Source organism: Echeneis naucrates, chromosome 12, assembly GCF_900963305.1.
Source record: "Echeneis naucrates chromosome 12, fEcheNa1.1, whole genome shotgun sequence".
NCBI classification, from domain to species: Eukaryota; Metazoa; Chordata; class Actinopteri; order Carangiformes; family Echeneidae; genus Echeneis; species Echeneis naucrates.
Window position 1 is genome coordinate 19,395,354 of NC_042522.1, and position 16,619 is coordinate 19,411,972.

The following is a 16,619-nucleotide window of genomic DNA, read 5'->3' on the forward strand; positions in this document are numbered from 1 at the left end:
CCGCCCGTTGGATGCAGGAAAACAGGCTACTCGTCCTTGCTGGAAGTGAAATTGATCTCAAACTATCTGAATTGCGCTTTGAAATGATTATTGCTCAGATTGTATGTTTAACATAAAACCCAGCTGATCCGTTCTGGAGTCAGAGCTGTAATTTAGTCCGCGAGGCCCCGCTTGGTTGTTTGGGCTTAGAGATAATCCTCTCAGTAACTTCCTCTGGCTTTTTGGGTCTTCTTTTCAATTAATGGCCTTCTGCTGCTGTTTGACAGCTCCGGCTCTAACACGGAGCATCCCCAGACCGACAGCAGCGCTCTGTAACAGCCTTCATCTCAGCTTCATCTGACTCCACTTACAAGAATCCAACCAAGTGCCCACTGAGGAGAGACCTGGACCGGAACAGGAAGTACAATGGATGCTCGTTCTCTCCTTAAAGTGAGCAAGGAAAACATCTTAAACAGGTCGACTCCTCACTCTTTAAATATAAACTATGCTGCAGGTAGGAAAGCATTCATTGGCTTCTTTTTCTAGTTATAAAAACCAATTTGCTGGTTTTAGTAGGTTCTCTCTGTCCTCTTCTTCTTCTATTTTTTGTTTTCGTGTAGATTTTACAATAAAGCATTCTTCTTTTTTTTTTTTCAGCCAATGAGATAAATCTCATTTACACATTTAGTCCACTTTCATTGATTCACACAACCACTCCAACCCTCAACCTACAAACTTGAGGATAACACACCAATAATTCCCTGCACATGTACTTTTTTTAACGCCACGATACTTTAGTAGGCTATTACAGCACGGTTTTTCATGCACTTTATCTTTTTTTACGCTTTATTTTTTGCAGAATACCCCTATGTTGCAGATCTGTCATGTGAGCGGACTAACAGCTGGACTCGGCCTTCAGTCGTCGTCCACGTCGTCCCCCTCGGACTCGTCCCTCCGCTCGTACATCTTGTCCCGCTGCCTCTCCTGGATCTCCTTCATCTCTTCGGCGTACCTGCAGAAGGCTCCGCCGAACTTGCTCCAGGCTTTGAAGGGGATGGTGATGGAGTTCCTGTAGCTGGGCTTCACCTCGCTCACCCGCAGGAACACCCCGTATTTGTTGGAGCCCACGTCGAAAAAGAACCGCTTGGAGTCCACCATGATGGAGGTGCCCTCCGGGAGCTCCCCGTAGCCCCCGGCGGCGGCGGCTCCCCCGGCCAGCTCCTCGTCGTCTCCCCCGTAGTCGTCTATGAGCTTGGCCAGGGCGTCTCGGAACTCTATGAGCCCCTGAGCCGGGAGGGCGATGGTCTGCCCGGCCAGCATGCCGCCCACGGGGCCGCCGACTCCGAAGCCCGGTCCGCGGTTTACGGTCTGCCGGATCCGCAGGAACCTCCCCCGCTGGTTCTCCTTCAAGTCCAGGTAGTACTTGCGGTTCTCCCGGACGAGAAACTCGCTCTTGAGCGCCCGCCTGGGCCCGCCGTCCTCCCCCACGGAAGCCTGGGCGATCTGCTCCGGGCTGCTAGGCCCCAGCTGGGCGTAGTGCTCGATGAAATCCCCGAGGTAGTCGCGGAACTCGGCCGCCACCGACAGGGAGAGGGTCAGCCGACTTTTGGAGCCCCCGGCCCCGACCTCGGCGATTTTGATGAACCGGCCCTTGCTGTTCTGCTTGACGTCCAGATAGAAGCGCTTGTTCTGGATGTCCAGCCGCTTGGACGCCAGCTCCTGGGTCTCCTGGTCCCGCTGGAAGTGCTGGAAGCCGCCGCCGCCGCCTCCTCCTCCCCCGCTGCTGCCGCCGCGCTCACTCCCGCTGTCTCCATCCGCCATGTTGAGCTCCACCATCCGGCTCCGGCCGCCTCTCCTGCGTAGCTGCTCTGCGCGCGCCCGGCCGAGAGCGCGCCCGCTTCGCGCCCACCACCTCCGCCGCCGCGAGCGGCGCTCCCATTGGTCCGGCCACCTGCCAGTTACCCGACACGACCCTATTTAGGCTTTCCCATTGGTCCGTTCGGTCTCTTAATCACGCCCACTTAGCAGTCGCTGGTTTCCGGTTTGGCTTCCGTTTGCATCTCGTAAAACTTTCATTTTTACTTTATTTTTATTTTTTTACTGCCTCAGTTGTGAAACTCTCCCTCTTCTTCTGACACAATAAGTTATATAAAAAATATTTTAATTCATACACAACTTCCCTTTTCTCTGAATAATAAATATAATATTACAGAACAACTTAAGGGGGACAAATAAAAAAGATTATAATAATTATAATTAAATAAATATATATATAAATATAAATATAATAATTCCCAATACATTTTACTGAAATAAAACTACTGATACCTAAACTAGAGAGACAAAATAAAGATGAATAAAGCATTAAAAAGTAGATCTCTTAGCACACACTTTAATCTCATTCTGTTGATCTGTAAAAAACACAGATATTACTGCATTTACACTGTCTGTAATGATTGAACTGAGGAATCATATAATCTCAAATGTATAACATTTAGTGAATGCTGTAGACAACAAAATAATAAGTACTTTTAAATAGAGCTATTCTTATTATTCATTTCATTTTATGCTGCACTTCACTGACTCCTCAACCAATCCAGCGTTATATAATGATGGTATCATTATAGAGAAGGATAGTTAACCTTCAAACAAACTTTAACTTGTGATACTTTAATTTCATTTTGCTCTCAATACTTCTCATTTGAATTGACTTCCTGCTTTACTCCTCTCTGCCTGCAGGGGGCAGCATCGTTCTACTCGCAGCTCAGGTGTTTCCAGGTTGACTTCCTTCTTCCTGTTTGCTCTCAGCTCCATGTGTCAACAGCAGCTGGCAGTTTGCTGCTGTCACTCCGGAGCATCTCCTGCAGCTCTTTATTTCACATTGAGAATGTGGATTTGTTTTGTTCGGCTTTATGTGCTGAACTGTTGAAACACAAATATGTCTGAGCCCAATTCACAGCTGGATCATGACAGTTTTGAATCAATGTGCGGTCAGAATTTTGTTGTAGAAATGTTGAATCCACATTCGCTGAACAGCGGAACATACTGACTCAAGCCAGAAACCAAGAGTCACGTTATATTTGTTGACTTACTGGTTCAGTCACACTTTGTTGTTGTCTTGTTGTCGTCTTGTTGTCACTGCAGAGTATCAGCTGCACATGGAGGCTACTTACATATATATATTGTACTTATTCTGCTTTATATATTATAATTATTTATATTAAAATTGCCTTTTATTTATAGCTGCAAATGTTTCCAAATGATAAAACCGGTCTAGGTTTACCTAGGTTTCACCTAATCTAACATTTTACAGTCTACAGGTAGGTGTTAGAGGTCCATCTGGTCTTTGATTCTAAATCAGGTCTCGGTTCTATCTGGTCCAGTGAAGGTCTGGAAGGTAATACGGCCACAGAGACGCTCACAGTCTGGATTCACAAACTGAGCCTTAAAACCAGCAGTCAGGACTTCTGGGACTTTGTGATGTCACAATGAAGCAATCACAGACCCTTCAGCCACATCCCTAAGCCCCGCCCACCATCTAACCCTGCAGGTTTGGCTCCTCCTACTGTTTACCTGCAATGGACTATTTTTTAAGGGAGCATTTTGAAATCAGTCGGCCAATCACAGGCAAGACTCAGATCCTGTCTTCTGATTGGCTGACTGACTTGTTGTTGCTAGAGAAGAGATGGAAAACTACACTGAGTTGGTTTTTGGTTCATAAAACCACAAATATATCTTCTTCTGGATATCAACCCTTTAAATGACAAAGTTAAAACCTTTACCTCGATAACTGAGTTATTGTGTCTGAACTTAAACTCCTGTGAGTGGTTGAGGCCGGTGGGAGTTTTTGCCCTGTTTGCACAGACAAGAAACACACAATAAGACTTCTCTGTTACTGTGCAACATGAAGACGACACCATCTGCACCTTTGTTTTCCCAGAAAGGCGGATAATATGAAACTGGAGGACTAAATGACATCCAGATCTGTTGGATCAGATATCAGACTGAAGTTACTGACGTTTTAGTTTGAGAGAAAACGTTTGAAAACCTGTTAAGTTGTAGCAACAATTTTATTTTAACAATCTCATTTCACAGTGACACAAAAACAAAAATCTAATAAAACACTTCATAGATTCCAACTTAAATATATCCAAACTATACATCAGTTACAAGCAGAGACACACACAAATCACAATATTGCACACAACCCTGTTTAACTCGTGGTTCAGATTTCACCTCCTTTGTGTAGATCCTATTAGGATAAGATAAGAAAATGAAACCAGTACATTCTTATTTTGTTTGACAAAATATCAGGGCCATAACGGCGTCACTGGACGGGCGGTGTCAGTAATACTGGGGGTAAGTTGGGTAGGAGCTCATGAGCTGAGTGTTGGCGGAGGGCAGCACGACCCCCGGCAGGCTGCCGTACTGGTAGAAGGGCTCCAGAGAGGAGACGGAGGGCAGAGCGGCGTACTGCAGCCCGTGAGGATGGACATAGGAGGCGGCGCCAGGGGCCTCAGCTGAGTGGTATCTGGAGTAGGGGCCCGGCCTGTAGGCCTGCAGCTCGGGGTAATGCATGAACTGGGAGGCTACGTTGGCCTGGCAGGCGTGAGCCAGCGCATCCTGGACCGTCCTCTTCAGCTTCATCCGTCTGTTCTGAAACCAGTTCCTGATCTGGAGGGAAACAGGAAAGTTTGACATGAAGAAAAGTTTCCACCAAAGAGTCCAGGAGGTTTGAATGAAACGTTAAATCACCTGTTTGTCTGACAGGTTGAGCTTCTTGCAGAGCTCGGCCTTGTCCTGCGTCCCCAGGTAGGCGTTTCTCTTGAACGCCCTCTCCAGGCTGCTGATCTGCTCCGCCGTGAAGGCCGTACGGGGTCTCCTGCCTGACGGAGGGGACGGCGGCGAGGAGGGCGCGGAGCCTAGGGCGGCAGAGGGAGAGAGGGAATGACCTCCTTCGCTCTCGTACCCGGACGTCTCCTCCTCCGTCCCACTGCTGAAACCGGCCTCTGATGCTGGAAATTAAAAAAAAAAGAAAAAAGAATTGATTCATTTTTATTCTTATAGACAATAAATGAAAAGTTGAATGGAAAGTAAGAATGACGAATATATAAGAATATTATTAAGGACGTATAAGTGCATTTTCATCAGTAAAAGAAACGCTGATAGAAACACAAATTTGTCTTCATAGGACAAATTATAATTATTCACACACACTACATCATAGTGAGTTAAAAACAATCTGCTGTTTTACGTGTATCTGAATATAAAACCCCTATTAAAGCTAAATTATAGCAAATTGTTGCATTTTTTAAGTTGACAAGATGATATTTATACAGTGAAATATTAAATATCTAGGAAGCATTTCTGCTTTCCTTAGGAGCAGGAATATTATAGAAATAACCTGATGACAGTGAAGTACTGAGACTCTTGGTGATAAAATCATGGAAAAATGCTGCATTAGGAGGAAATCTTCAGGAGAAATAGTTAAATGCAGAAAGATTATTTTTGGCCCCAGTCAGTGAGTGTTCTTTGTCAGGCTGAGTTTGACGTCTAATAATGTTGATTTAATTCACCCTCAGGCTTGATGTAAGATGTGTCTCATTGTCTGAACCAACCTGGGTTATTATGGGATGTGCTCCGGCTGTAGTCCAGGCTCTGAGTCCTGCTCTGAGTCCTGCTCTCCTCTCGCTGCTCAGTTAAACTCTCCGACTTTGGCCAGCAGTAAAAACCGGGCAGACTCTCGGAGTGAGTCCCGCAGGCGGCGGGTCCGGAGTCCTGGACGGCCTGAGGTCCAGCAGGCTGGCTGCTCTGGGCCATCCACTCGATGGAGAAATGTCCTCTCATGGCTGCAAAGTGCTCACGTCAGTAGATCCCTGTAGGAAGCAGGATTACAGCTCAGTCCAGGTTAAGTCTCTCAGGTGGTAGAAGAACTCTAACTGCCCCCTCCCTGCAGCCTGTCTGTATTTATGGGGGGGCATCCTGGTTCATTTCAGCCCCTCAGCCCCAAAGATCAAAGCACACATCCTCCTTCCCTCCCGCCTCCCCTCCTTCAGTTTTCACAACTGGAGTAATTAAGACGTCTCATTCAGTCTCAATGAGGCTGTTACAACATGGCTCCAGTAAGTCTGGGAATACCCCCCCACCCCCCTTCCTGCCTCCAAACACAGATAATAGACACACCTCACCCCCAAACTGTCTGCATCTCCTCTACTTCCACAGCACACTGTAAATACCTGAGCTCCTTCATTTTTCAGGTCGAGCAACAGAATTTAATTTAGTGTTTAAATTTAGTGATAAATTTGATGTAATGTTCTGTCTGAGGTTTCTAATCCATTCTGCTTTTTTATCTTTTCTTCTGATGACTTTAGTGACTTTCAAATTACATTTAAAATACTTTACTGTGACATGAGTCAGCTGTATAAACACTATAATGTGGTTTAAAACTGATATTTTTGACTGTATTAATACACAGAATCCAACAACAATGAAATCACAAGTTCTCCTGAATAGTTTCATTCATTATCGTTATATTTTTTTAATTTTAGATAGACGAGCAGAGAAAAACTTAAAGTGCAAAAGATTCCTATTTTTGGTGATTTACAGGAACAAAGAAAGACTTTTTTTTTTTGACATTTTTACAAACTTGATTTTCCATATTTTAAGTCTTTCTGTTTTTAGTTTCCAGCAGCTTCTTGGACAATAAAAGGTGCAGAACAGAAAGAATACTGAAATATGCACATAAAGATCAGAATGAGCATTTTCAATAATAATGTTTAAGTACTGTGTTAAAAAACTATAAGAGGAAAATAAAGAAAGCAAAGTCAAATAAAACTGGAACTAGATTATTTCTATTATAATGGCCGAGGAGGAGAGACAGTGAAAAGATTCAAGATGAAAATCACCTGGAGACGACTGAAGACATCACCGTCGGCTTTGGGAAACATTTTTTCTGCAGATTAACAGATAAGAACACGAACATTAGTCACAACAATGAGTCTCTTTCTTTCCCCAACAGTCGCTGATCAAAGTCTACAAAAGTTCACTCCCTCATTCATTTAAGACACAATCACTTAAAAATGACAGTGGAGCTTCCATCAGTCAGACTTAATGAGCAGTGAGTGGCTTAATAAAACACAAACACACTGATCCAGGATGATCCGGATTAAAGTGGAGTCATTTCTTTTCAAACTGATGGATCTAAATTGAACTGAGAAAAACTTGATCCTTTAATTATTTTACACCAATAACAAGATATATATAATCTTCTCTGATTGTATGACATTTAATTACAATTAAATGTAAAATTACTGAACCATAATTATGGTAAAAGAATATGTAGAAGAATGTAATATTATTATTGTGTCAAATGTGATGTTAAAATATCTTTATTTAGATGCATTATACATTATTATTTTAAAATCTTACTGTTAAAGAGGAAATGCACTTTTCTCCAGTAAAATGAATTTCTAGTTAAAAAGTTATGAAGTGAAAAGAATCAGTCTTTAAACCGGATAAGAAGCTGATAACGACCTGACGGATCCAGGCCTGAGCAGGACTCAGGTCCTGTTCTGTGTGCAAATGGGTCCAACTCATTGTGACCTTAAAGGATTAATCGGGTCAATCAGACCCCCCCATTGATAAGATAATGAAGGTGCACGAGCCGTGCGCGCCCCCGGAGCCGCGACGCTAACAGCTCGTTATGGATCCGGAGACACTTCAAAGGGGCCGCTGCTTTGATCCCCCCCAGTAAACTGACGTCACAGGAGGGCGGTGACGTGTTGTTATTAGGGACCCGCCCCCATTCATGAACTCCAATATTTCCACTTCATCAACACATATTTTTTAGTTTAATGCAGACAATAAACTATCAAACTCCATGAATATGAATAAAAATGTGAATTTTCTCTAATTTCGGCCGTCTGCTGCAGCTGCAGCTGTAACTGTAACTGTTTTTAGACAAACGACACTTGAACATCATGAAGCAGCACAAACGACCCACTGACATGCTGTGTATTCATTTATATTAATAAATAATCTGTCTCATCAGTTCACGTGCTTTTTGCAGTCTGGATGTATTTTAACATTTTCACAGTGGTCTGCTGCTGATAAATCAGATTTATCAGAGCTGAGGACTTGGTGTCTTGGTCCCGTCTCCTGGCCCTCATCATCCGTCTCCCCGGCGTCCTCACATCAAAGAGCCGCCGTCCTGCAGCTCAGATCAGGCCGACGCTGATCCCCATCCAGACAGACGGAGGGGAGAAAACAAATGATCAGGACTTCTTTGAACTTTTAACTGTACCAATCAACTCACTGTTGTTGTGCTTTCTGTGTCACTCTGCCTCAGTCAGATAACGTGAAAGCAGCACAGTGTAGGAGCACGAGTATCAGCATCAACAGCACTGATTATACCACAATCTGCACGTATTAAAGATTATTAAATGTCCTTTCCCCTAATTAATGTCTGTGATCCTTTAAAGCTGAAGCCTGGACACTTTATATGTCTGTGATAAAACATTATTGAGAATAATAATAATAAAGAATGACTTCAGGAGAAGCACCTCAAAATCCCCAAAATTTACTTAATGGTACATTTTACTCTTCTACTGATATTTAAAAGTTTTCAAAAGTGTATTAGTTTGATAAAAACTTCAGTCTAGCATCACTGTGTTATCATTTGTTGGAGTTGCCAACAGTTTTTCTTTTCTGAACCGAACTGTAAATTCTTTGGGCACCAAAGAAAATGACCAGAGACAGAAATCGCAGCAGAGGACTTTGTGTTTGAGATTATTTCTGTGTTTGTGTTTCATTGGGGGTTTTGTTCTTTTATTTTTTTTAACTGGTTCTTTAAATTTGCTGCTTATTTGCTAAACTCACTTTTAATCTTTGTTTGTTTGCTTCTGTTCTGCTCTTTTGTACATACAACACACACACCGGGTCAGTAACAGAGATCGTAATCGTGTGTGTGTGTGTGTGTGTGTCTTATCCATGATGAAGGGCCCCTTCCTCCTCCTCGGCCCCAGCCCCGGCCCCAGCCCCGGCCTGCTGCTGTCTGTGGGGTAATGGCGTCCTGCTGGCTTCGTCTTTGATTGGCTCCATTCACACTCTTTCATCTGTAATGGGGCTGTTTGCTGCTCTGTTATGGACACAAACACACCTCGACCCCCCCGCAGGCCCTGACAGGAGACCAGGACGACACACGTCCCAACGGGGCCCATCTCAGGACCTGGTCTCAGCACAGTGGGGCCTCCGTCTGTGGCCCCTTAGATAATAGAAACTTTTATTTTGAAAACAGTCAGTACCAAAAAATAAAAACAACAAAAAAAAAATGTTCTTTTATAAGGGACTATTTTCTACAGCTGATTAATCCATATTTAGGGATCTATAGGGAGCATTTGTTGAATGTGTGTGTGTTGTCAAAATAAACTAGTGTGTGTTCGTGATGATGGTCTGCATAAAAATACCAAACACTATGTGTTTATCTTACTCCATTAATCTGATTTAAGTGGAGTTTTTCATTTTGCAGCTCATTTACTTCCTTTAAGCTTCACTGGAAAACAATCTGATTTGACTTTCTTAAAGATTTCTTTGACCATTTGTTGACAAGAAGAAGAAAATAAATGACATCGCCATCACACGGCGGCTGACCTGTGCGTCCTTCTATGCAGATGAAGGCCGTGATGACGCCCAATAATCATTGATCTGTTGGTGACAGTCTCCTGCAGTTGCCCGCCCCGTCTGTAACAGTCAGTTAAGGCCTCTTCCCCGTCCCATTGATCCCTATCAACCCCATCAAAGGCTCCCGGGGCTTTGATGGGGCCAGCGGGACTGGTCCTGGTGGAGGAGCAGGCGCTGCGACTCCCCTGATCAAATGGGTGGTGGGGGGGGGGGGGGGGGCAAAAGACAAGAGACAAGAGAGTTCAGGTTTTTAAGACTATGAAATGAACATTTATCCCCAAAAAAACCCGTGACTCACCTGAGGGCTTGTCCTCCACACCGTCACTGTCAGACGGGCCGACAGAGGTTCCCGGGTTGTCACGGCAACACCAAGTAAATGAGAGGAATCCAACAAACTAACATTTTGGGCTCGTTTTCATCATCATCATCGCATTTTAGTTGTATTTTGATTCACAGCTGAAGATGAAGCCTCTTTTTGAGGATCTGATCTGATCTGAACCCGATTTGTCCTGGACCTGATCTGATCTGGACCTGATCTGGACCTGATCTGATCTGATCTGGACTTGATCTGGACCTGATCTGATCTGATCTGGACCTGATCTGGACCTGATCTGATCTGACCTGACCTGATCTGGACCTGATCTGATCTGGACCTGATCTGGACCTGATCTGAGCTGAGCTGAGCTGGACCTGATCTGGACCTGATTTGATCTGACATAGACCTGGTCTGGACCTGATCTGGACCTGACCTGATCTGAGCTGAGCTGAGCTGGACCTGATCTGATCTGAGCTGAGCTGAGCTGGACCTGATCTGGACCTGATCTGGACCTGATCTGGACCTGATCTGAGCTGAGCTGAGCTGGTGGACGCTGTTCTGTAAAATCTGATTTCTCCACCTGGTCTGTGAACACTTTTAGTTTACAGTTTCGCTGATTGAACTTTTGGGTGTCGGATCCCCGTTAATGTTCCTGATTTAATGTCTGACATGACAAGAAACCTTCAGATAAGAATGTGAATCCAGAATGTTCACATGGTTTCTTCATGAAGGATCATTTTCCCTTTCCGAGGAATGTGTGAATAAAACATGAAGGAAAAAGAAAAGGGGGGAAAGTTGGAGCTCTATCTCCTCCATCCACAGTGAGCTGAATTTACATGATGACCAGCTCTCACAGAGAACCAGACTCGGAGTCTCCTCACAGCTCTCCTGTCTCCGGCTCCCTCACAAACTTTTGCTTCACACATTCGGTGTCGAAAACAGAGACGTGTCGAAGGAGACTCACAAACATGGAAAACCTAATTTTCCCTCCTGCTAATTTTAAGGAAACTTCAGACTCGCGATGTCTGGAACGGTGTTCACATATCAGATTCTGTCATTTTAACAAATAAAAGTTTGGTTTTTTTTAATTGTGAATGCATTCGGTGAAGTGTGTGCAGATGAGAGGAGAAGTCATGGAAGAGACGAAGAGACGGAGGCGTGAACACAGACGCGGCTTTTGATGTTAAACTGGTATTTAGAGGTTAATGAGGCTGTTAGGAAGAGGTGAAGGAAACGCCTAAGAGTTCACACATTACACACACGGGAAATGTAGCTGCAGCCTTGTCAGGCCTCGACTGCAAATGAAGATCTGTTGTTTAAAATCTGAAGGACAAGAACGTATCAAGATGATCTCAGCCTTTATCAGTCCAGTCCCACATCTGAGTGAGTTCTGCATTCAAAATCCTGCTGAGGTCAAAGTGGAGAAAACTGCACTTCACGTTGTTTGTGTGTTTTTAGAGTCAAATCTAAATTCACAGAAACTTTGAAAAATATTTAACAAGAACACTTTTTATTCTTTCCCTCCTGTTCAATCATCTGTAAAATCAGCTTCAGCTGATCAGGAACAATCACAGGAAACAGTTTAGGGCACCCAGAGTACCTTTACTGTGATACTGAACTACAGGAAGTAGTTTTACTGTGATAGTGTCACTGTTTTGCTGATAAAACTTTTACTCCACACGGAGATAGTTCAGTCCAGCTGTTTCCAACCGGAGATAAATTTGAGAGGTCACGTGAGAAGAACGAGAAAAACATTTTCACTGCCGGGATTTTTAAACTGTTGTTTTGTTTAATTAAATATTTGATCATGTGTTTGTTCATCAGAAGTTCTTACAGACGTCAGACACCAAGACGCTGGAACTCTGGTTTCCCCTGAAACATGTCAGATTTTATGAGTTTGTGAACTGATTTTAATGGAAAATGTGTGAAGCAAGAATAATAAATAAAGCAGGAGGAGCAAAAGCAGCTGCTGAACTAACTCTGCGGTTTCAGAGAAGTGGATGAAGACGTTGGAGAAAACAGGTCACTGGTTCACAGGTGTGTGTTTTTACAACAGACAGGCCGCAGAATCAAACTTCTAACTGAAGTGACATTCTTATTCTGAGAGCGTTTATGACGCTCGGCTGTTCCTGCCTCTTATCAGCTCTGTTTTTAACATCTGAAATAGTCACTGTTCAGGAGAACCCAGATTATTTCCGGAGCAGCAGGAAGTTCAGACCCAGAACCGTCCTGGTGTGAATCCTGCTGTTTCTATTGTTGTGTCCGTCCATATTAGCAGCTTTAATCTGAGTGACAGTCAGTTTTTTTAACCACGCTTTGGCAGCTGATGCCAAACTTCCTGGACTCGTGGTTCCTAACCAACAAACCACCACCTGAGGCCACGTCAGCCCTCCGTTCTCCAGGTCTGCAGCAGAAGATCATCATCACGTCTCCTCAGGCGTTTCTCTCCGACGGTGGAACAAACTCCAGGCCGAGATGAGCAAATATCTCCTCCTCGGACGTCGCTCTGTGATACCGGCTCTGAGAGCGAGGAAGGCAGAACAGGAAGTTAGAGACAGAGCGAGAAGACCAGCTCTGGAACAAACTGACACTGATCTGAACTTTAATCTGTCCATCAAAACTCAGAGCTGGTCGTTCACACGCAGCATTAACCTGAAATTAATATAAAGACACAAAAAAAATGGAGCAGCTGAAAAACTGAGCAGCAGAAAAAATGAGCTGAAAACCTAAAGTTAAAACCTGCTGACACTTCCTGTTTGTGAACGATCACCTGTCCAACAGTTTACCTGGTTGTTGTCGTAAAGGGCGTGGCTGCTCAGGGACATCGCCTTCTCATGCCCCGCCCAACGTCTCAGCTCTCTCTCAAACAGCTGTGGAAAACAGGAAGTCAGTTTAAACGTCAACATCAAGCCACGTCGCTGTGAACAGACAGGAAGTGACCTATCCAGGCATCACCTTGGACCCGGTCCAGCCCAGCAGAGCAAACGCAAACTGGCTGATGGGAGAGACCACCAGGTCGACTCTGACAGCTCTCCACAGTTTGGTCTCCTCTGATCCCGGTCTTTGGTCCTCGTCCAGTTTAAAGATGGTCAAGCACCTCTCGAAGCGGTCCATGTTGGAGGCGGGTCGAGCAGGACCCTCCGTGGACTCCAGGTAAGAGTTTCTTGTGGTTTTCTCGTACAGCAGGAAACCCTGCAGACATCAGGAACACTGTGTTGTCTCAACTCACGCTATCAATAAAGGTTATTTAAATCACACAACTCTAACAACAAATCACAGACCGATGGCGATAAAATACTTCAAACCCTGAAGAGAAATATAAATACAGCACTTTTGTTTTCTGAGATGAAATTAAATTTTAAAACTGAAACTGCAGAAGTAGAGATAAAGCAATCAAGGAGGAGACGCTGCATTAACAAGATTGATAAAGGTTATTCAGATAAGACAGCTGTGTCCGTCAGTTTTAACCTTAAAAAAACAGAAACAGCTGTGTCATCCAGCTGTTGGTTACACAACACGACTGATTTTTGGTCACAATAAGGTGGTTGTTAAATGTGTAGTTTATAAGTCCTCAGCCTATGATTGTCCTCCTCAGGTGACCAGGTGAATTCACCTGAGAGCGGAGCCAGGAAACCACTTTAGACATCAGTCCCTCCTCCCTGCCTTCCTCTGGGTGGGTTATCAGGAAGTCCACATCGTGACCCGTCAGCTTCCCCCTGAACAAAAAAAATGTATGAACAAAAACATGGAAAGGCATTTAAAAAGCCAGTTTGATCAGCAGCATTTGAAAAGAATAAGACCACATCAGTCCAGGTCTCCGCTCCGACCTCCAGTCAGAAACAGGTTTCCTAAATAAGCATATCTGTGAGAATCAGATCGGAACCAAATCAGCACAAACCGCCTGCATTTAATCTTTTAATCTCTTTAATTATTCATCAGCTGCTTCACGATCTGTTTTCAGTCTGTTCCCTTATTTTGTTAATGAGCTAGCACTAGACATGCTGTGTGTGTGTGTGTGTGTGTTACCTCCTGAAGCCTCCGGTCAGAGTGACCTCTGCTCCCGGCGCTACGGCAACGACGGCTCTCACCACGACCTCTGTGATGGCGTCGGCCTCGGCTCTCGTGACCGGCCGGTTGAGGTCGTCGTAGTGCAGCAGACCTGAAAGACAACAAGGAGAGATGATCACACAGGAACACACACAGGTCCCACACACAGACACACACGCACACACACACACACACACACACACACACACACACACACACACACACACACCTGCCTGCTGTGCCCGATTCAGTGTGTGTCCCGACTCCCGTAGCTGGATCAGAGAGTGTATCCCCTCTCTGATCCATCGCTCTGCTGTTTTGGGTCCGACTCCAAAGATCCCTGTTAGAACCTGAAACAGACAGACCCTGAACTTCACACCATCAAAGGAGCCTTCACTGTCCTCACAGAGAAAAGGACACAACAGTTCTAACTCTGTTTCCCAATGTCTTCTTCTGCTTTAGTTTCATTCTTGTTGAATATCTGAGTTCTTGTTGTTCACTCGACAACGTGGAAAGAAGAGCTGTGGGATCTTGAATAATAAAGATCACTTCCTGACTGCTGCCACCAGTTGGTGCTAAAGAGAAAAAGTAAATAACAGGAATGCCGGAAAAAAAATGGAATTTCCTGTTTTATGTAGCTGAAAGACGTGTGGCAGTCGTTAAACATCTGGATCTTTAACCTGAAGTCAGAGAGAAGTTTAATAAAGGCTCTTTCTTCTTCTTCTCTTTCAATGCCTTGAATGAAGCCAGAAATGGATCATTAAATTTACCTTGAGTGCTTTAAAATGCTCCGACTGCCTCGTAGATTCGACCTCATCTGATGCTCCGTTCTCCAAAATGTCCTGAAAGCTCAGAGTGGAAAAGGAGATTGTCATTCTCAGCATTATGACGACTATTTTCAGGGACTTCACTTCGCTCACCTTGATGACCCTCAGGGAGTGCTCTCCCAGACAGGGCAGCCCTCTGAGCTGCGTCAGGCCCGTCACCGGCCCGGGCAGGGCCTTCAGCACGGCGGCGGCCCGTCTAAACGCGACACCTCGTCCTTCCTGGTCACTGAGCTCTGCGTTTTCAGCCAGCAGTGACAAAGCGTCCTGAAAGTGGAGAAAACATGAACACTGCTCTTTTTGAATTTGTAGGTGGGATACTTGAGATCTGGTCACGTACGGTGAGGACGGCGTTGTGGTTCTCCAGCGTGGTTCTTCTCTGGCAGGCGTAACTCGGCACCGAGAACATCTGCACCTCTGCTGCAGCGGCCTGATGCTCCTGTGATTACACCAGCTCATAATCCCATTGAAATAATGGACATGTACTCAAAACAGATTCATCCCTTTAGACAAGCAGTCACACTTTCATCATGTAATAAATCTGAAGCATTTCTCTCTCAGGCCTGACGTGTACCTGAAGTTTATGTCTGTCCAGGATCTGGACAGGACGTCCTGCCCGTATGCTCTCTGTGTACCAGCTGACGTCCAGCAGGTGAGGCAGAGTCCGGTCTTTGTCCCGCCCCCGTGAGTCCAGCCACGCCATGACGTCTTCGCCCGAGTTGTTTTCAGAAATGATGTGTGTGACGTTTTCACTGCGAAGAGACGAAGATGAGACGAGACACATCACAGGTAAACAGCAGGTAAACCTCAGGTGGGGCTTTGGACAGAAACAATATGATTTTGATCAGTTTGCTGCCTTTTAACTTCCTTCCATTTATTGTTTGGAGATGAGTTTTAAATATTAATTTTACTCATCAGTCCCATTATGATCCCAGATCACCTTTGCTTGTAGTCTGGAAGTGTTTTATTTGGTTTATTATTTTATTTATTCAGAGAACAAATAAAAAAACACAGCGGTGTGTTTTCTGATGACGTTAGATTTCGGTGACGTCATCGACGTTAAATGACTTGTTTCCCGTTTTGGGGCTCACCTGAACGCCTCCTGCACCGTGAAGCCTTTCCTCCGGCCGAGCTGCGACAGGAAGGTTCTTCTGCTGGCTCCCATTTTTCTCTCCAGCAGGAAGAAAACAAACTGCGGGAATGTATTTCCTGCTGTCGGATCATTTCTGTGCCCAAAGTCCGAGGAGCTGACTCTCCTCCGTTTTAACGGCAGCATGCGAGTCTGCTGGAATCGAAATATTAATTCTAACGTTAAAGAAAGTTTGTTTCCGGGACTCTTCTGAGTTTCTGAAGCAGGATTGAGACAAATAGTGACAAACTTCTGAGAATGAGTTCAAACCGGAAACAGCTGTTCCGGCGCGGCGACATCAAAATAAATCCGACCGGAAACAGCGAGCTAGGAACCGAAAGAACCCGGAAACCCCGTTTCTGTCGTTCCGTTTAAATGGGACTAACTAACTAACTAAATAAATAAATAAATATTAAAACAAACAAACAATAAAAAAAACAACCTGAAACCAATTCTGATAAATAAACATCAGCTCCAGTCAAGTGGATTTATTTATAAGGCACATTTAAAAATAACAAAGGCTGACTAAAGATCTTCACAGAGAGATTAAATTATTATATTAAATTATAGATTAAATTCAAATAGATACAAAAAAACTACATAAACAGGGGGAATTAAGGATTTTGTCTCATGTCTACTTATAACT

The 16,619-nt window shown here is 44.4% G+C and overlaps 3 protein-coding genes across 4 annotated transcripts; all 3 read right to left on the reverse strand.

The window, feature by feature from the left end:
• Positions 1-568: 568 nt before the first annotated feature.
• Positions 569-1,850, reverse strand: purbb (purine-rich element binding protein Bb). The gene has a single exon (XM_029516563.1). It carries the CDS (start codon positions 1,813-1,815, stop codon positions 895-897), a length of 921 nt encoding a protein of 306 aa, XP_029372423.1. The 5' UTR covers positions 1,816-1,850; the 3' UTR covers positions 569-894.
• A 2,346-nt stretch (positions 1,851-4,196) lies between these two features.
• Positions 4,197-6,931, reverse strand: ved (ventrally expressed dharma/bozozok antagonist). The gene is made up of 4 exons (XM_029516413.1): positions 6,885-6,931; positions 5,598-5,855; positions 4,735-4,994; positions 4,197-4,653 (listed from the first exon to the last, which is right to left on the reverse strand). The coding sequence occupies exons 2-4, from the start codon at positions 5,824-5,826 to the stop codon at positions 4,324-4,326; spliced, it is 819 nt and encodes a 272-aa protein (XP_029372273.1). The 5' UTR covers positions 5,827-5,855; positions 6,885-6,931; the 3' UTR covers positions 4,197-4,323.
• A 4,569-nt stretch (positions 6,932-11,500) lies between these two features.
• Positions 11,501-16,248, reverse strand: polm (polymerase (DNA directed), mu). Of its 2 annotated transcripts, XM_029515300.1 has the most exons (11): positions 15,936-16,248; positions 15,419-15,596; positions 15,185-15,283; positions 14,941-15,111; positions 14,791-14,862; positions 14,250-14,370; positions 14,000-14,132; positions 13,587-13,689; positions 12,929-13,165; positions 12,760-12,843; positions 11,501-12,493 (listed from the first exon to the last, which is right to left on the reverse strand). In XM_029515300.1, the coding sequence occupies exons 1-11, from the start codon at positions 16,118-16,120 to the stop codon at positions 12,407-12,409; spliced, it is 1,470 nt and encodes a 489-aa protein (XP_029371160.1). In that variant the 5' UTR covers positions 16,121-16,248; the 3' UTR covers positions 11,501-12,406. The 2 variants fall into 2 exon arrangements, with proteins under 2 accessions (XP_029371160.1, XP_029371159.1); XM_029515299.1 differs by having other exon boundaries at positions 14,791-15,111.
• Positions 16,249-16,619: the final 371 nt, after the last annotated feature.

Bases quoted from the DNA above. Each gene is read 5' to 3' on its own strand.
- purbb (XM_029516563.1), bottom strand. From the start codon at position 1,815: ATGGTGGAGCTCAACATGGCGGATGGAGACAGCGGGAGTGAGCGCGGC.
- ved (XM_029516413.1), bottom strand. From the start codon at position 5,826: ATGAGAGGACATTTCTCCATCGAGTGGATGGCCCAGAGCAGCCAGCCT. The intron at 4,995-5,597 runs GTTGGTTCAGAC...TTTAATTTCCAG, and splicing joins CACATCCCATAATAACCCAG to CATCAGAGGCCGGTTTCAGC. The intron at 4,654-4,734 runs GTGATTTAACGT...GTTTCCCTCCAG, and splicing joins TCAACCTGTCAGACAAACAG to ATCAGGAACTGGTTTCAGAA.
- polm (XM_029515299.1), bottom strand. From the start codon at position 16,120: ATGCTGCCGTTAAAACGGAGGAGAGTCAGCTCCTCGGACTTTGGGCAC. The intron at 15,597-15,935 runs GTGAGCCCCAAA...GTCTCTTCGCAG, and splicing joins ACGGTGCAGGAGGCGTTCAG to TGAAAACGTCACACACATCA. The intron at 12,844-12,928 runs GTGATGCCTGGA...TGTTTTCCACAG, and splicing joins TGGGCTGGACCGGGTCCAAG to CTGTTTGAGAGAGAGCTGAG.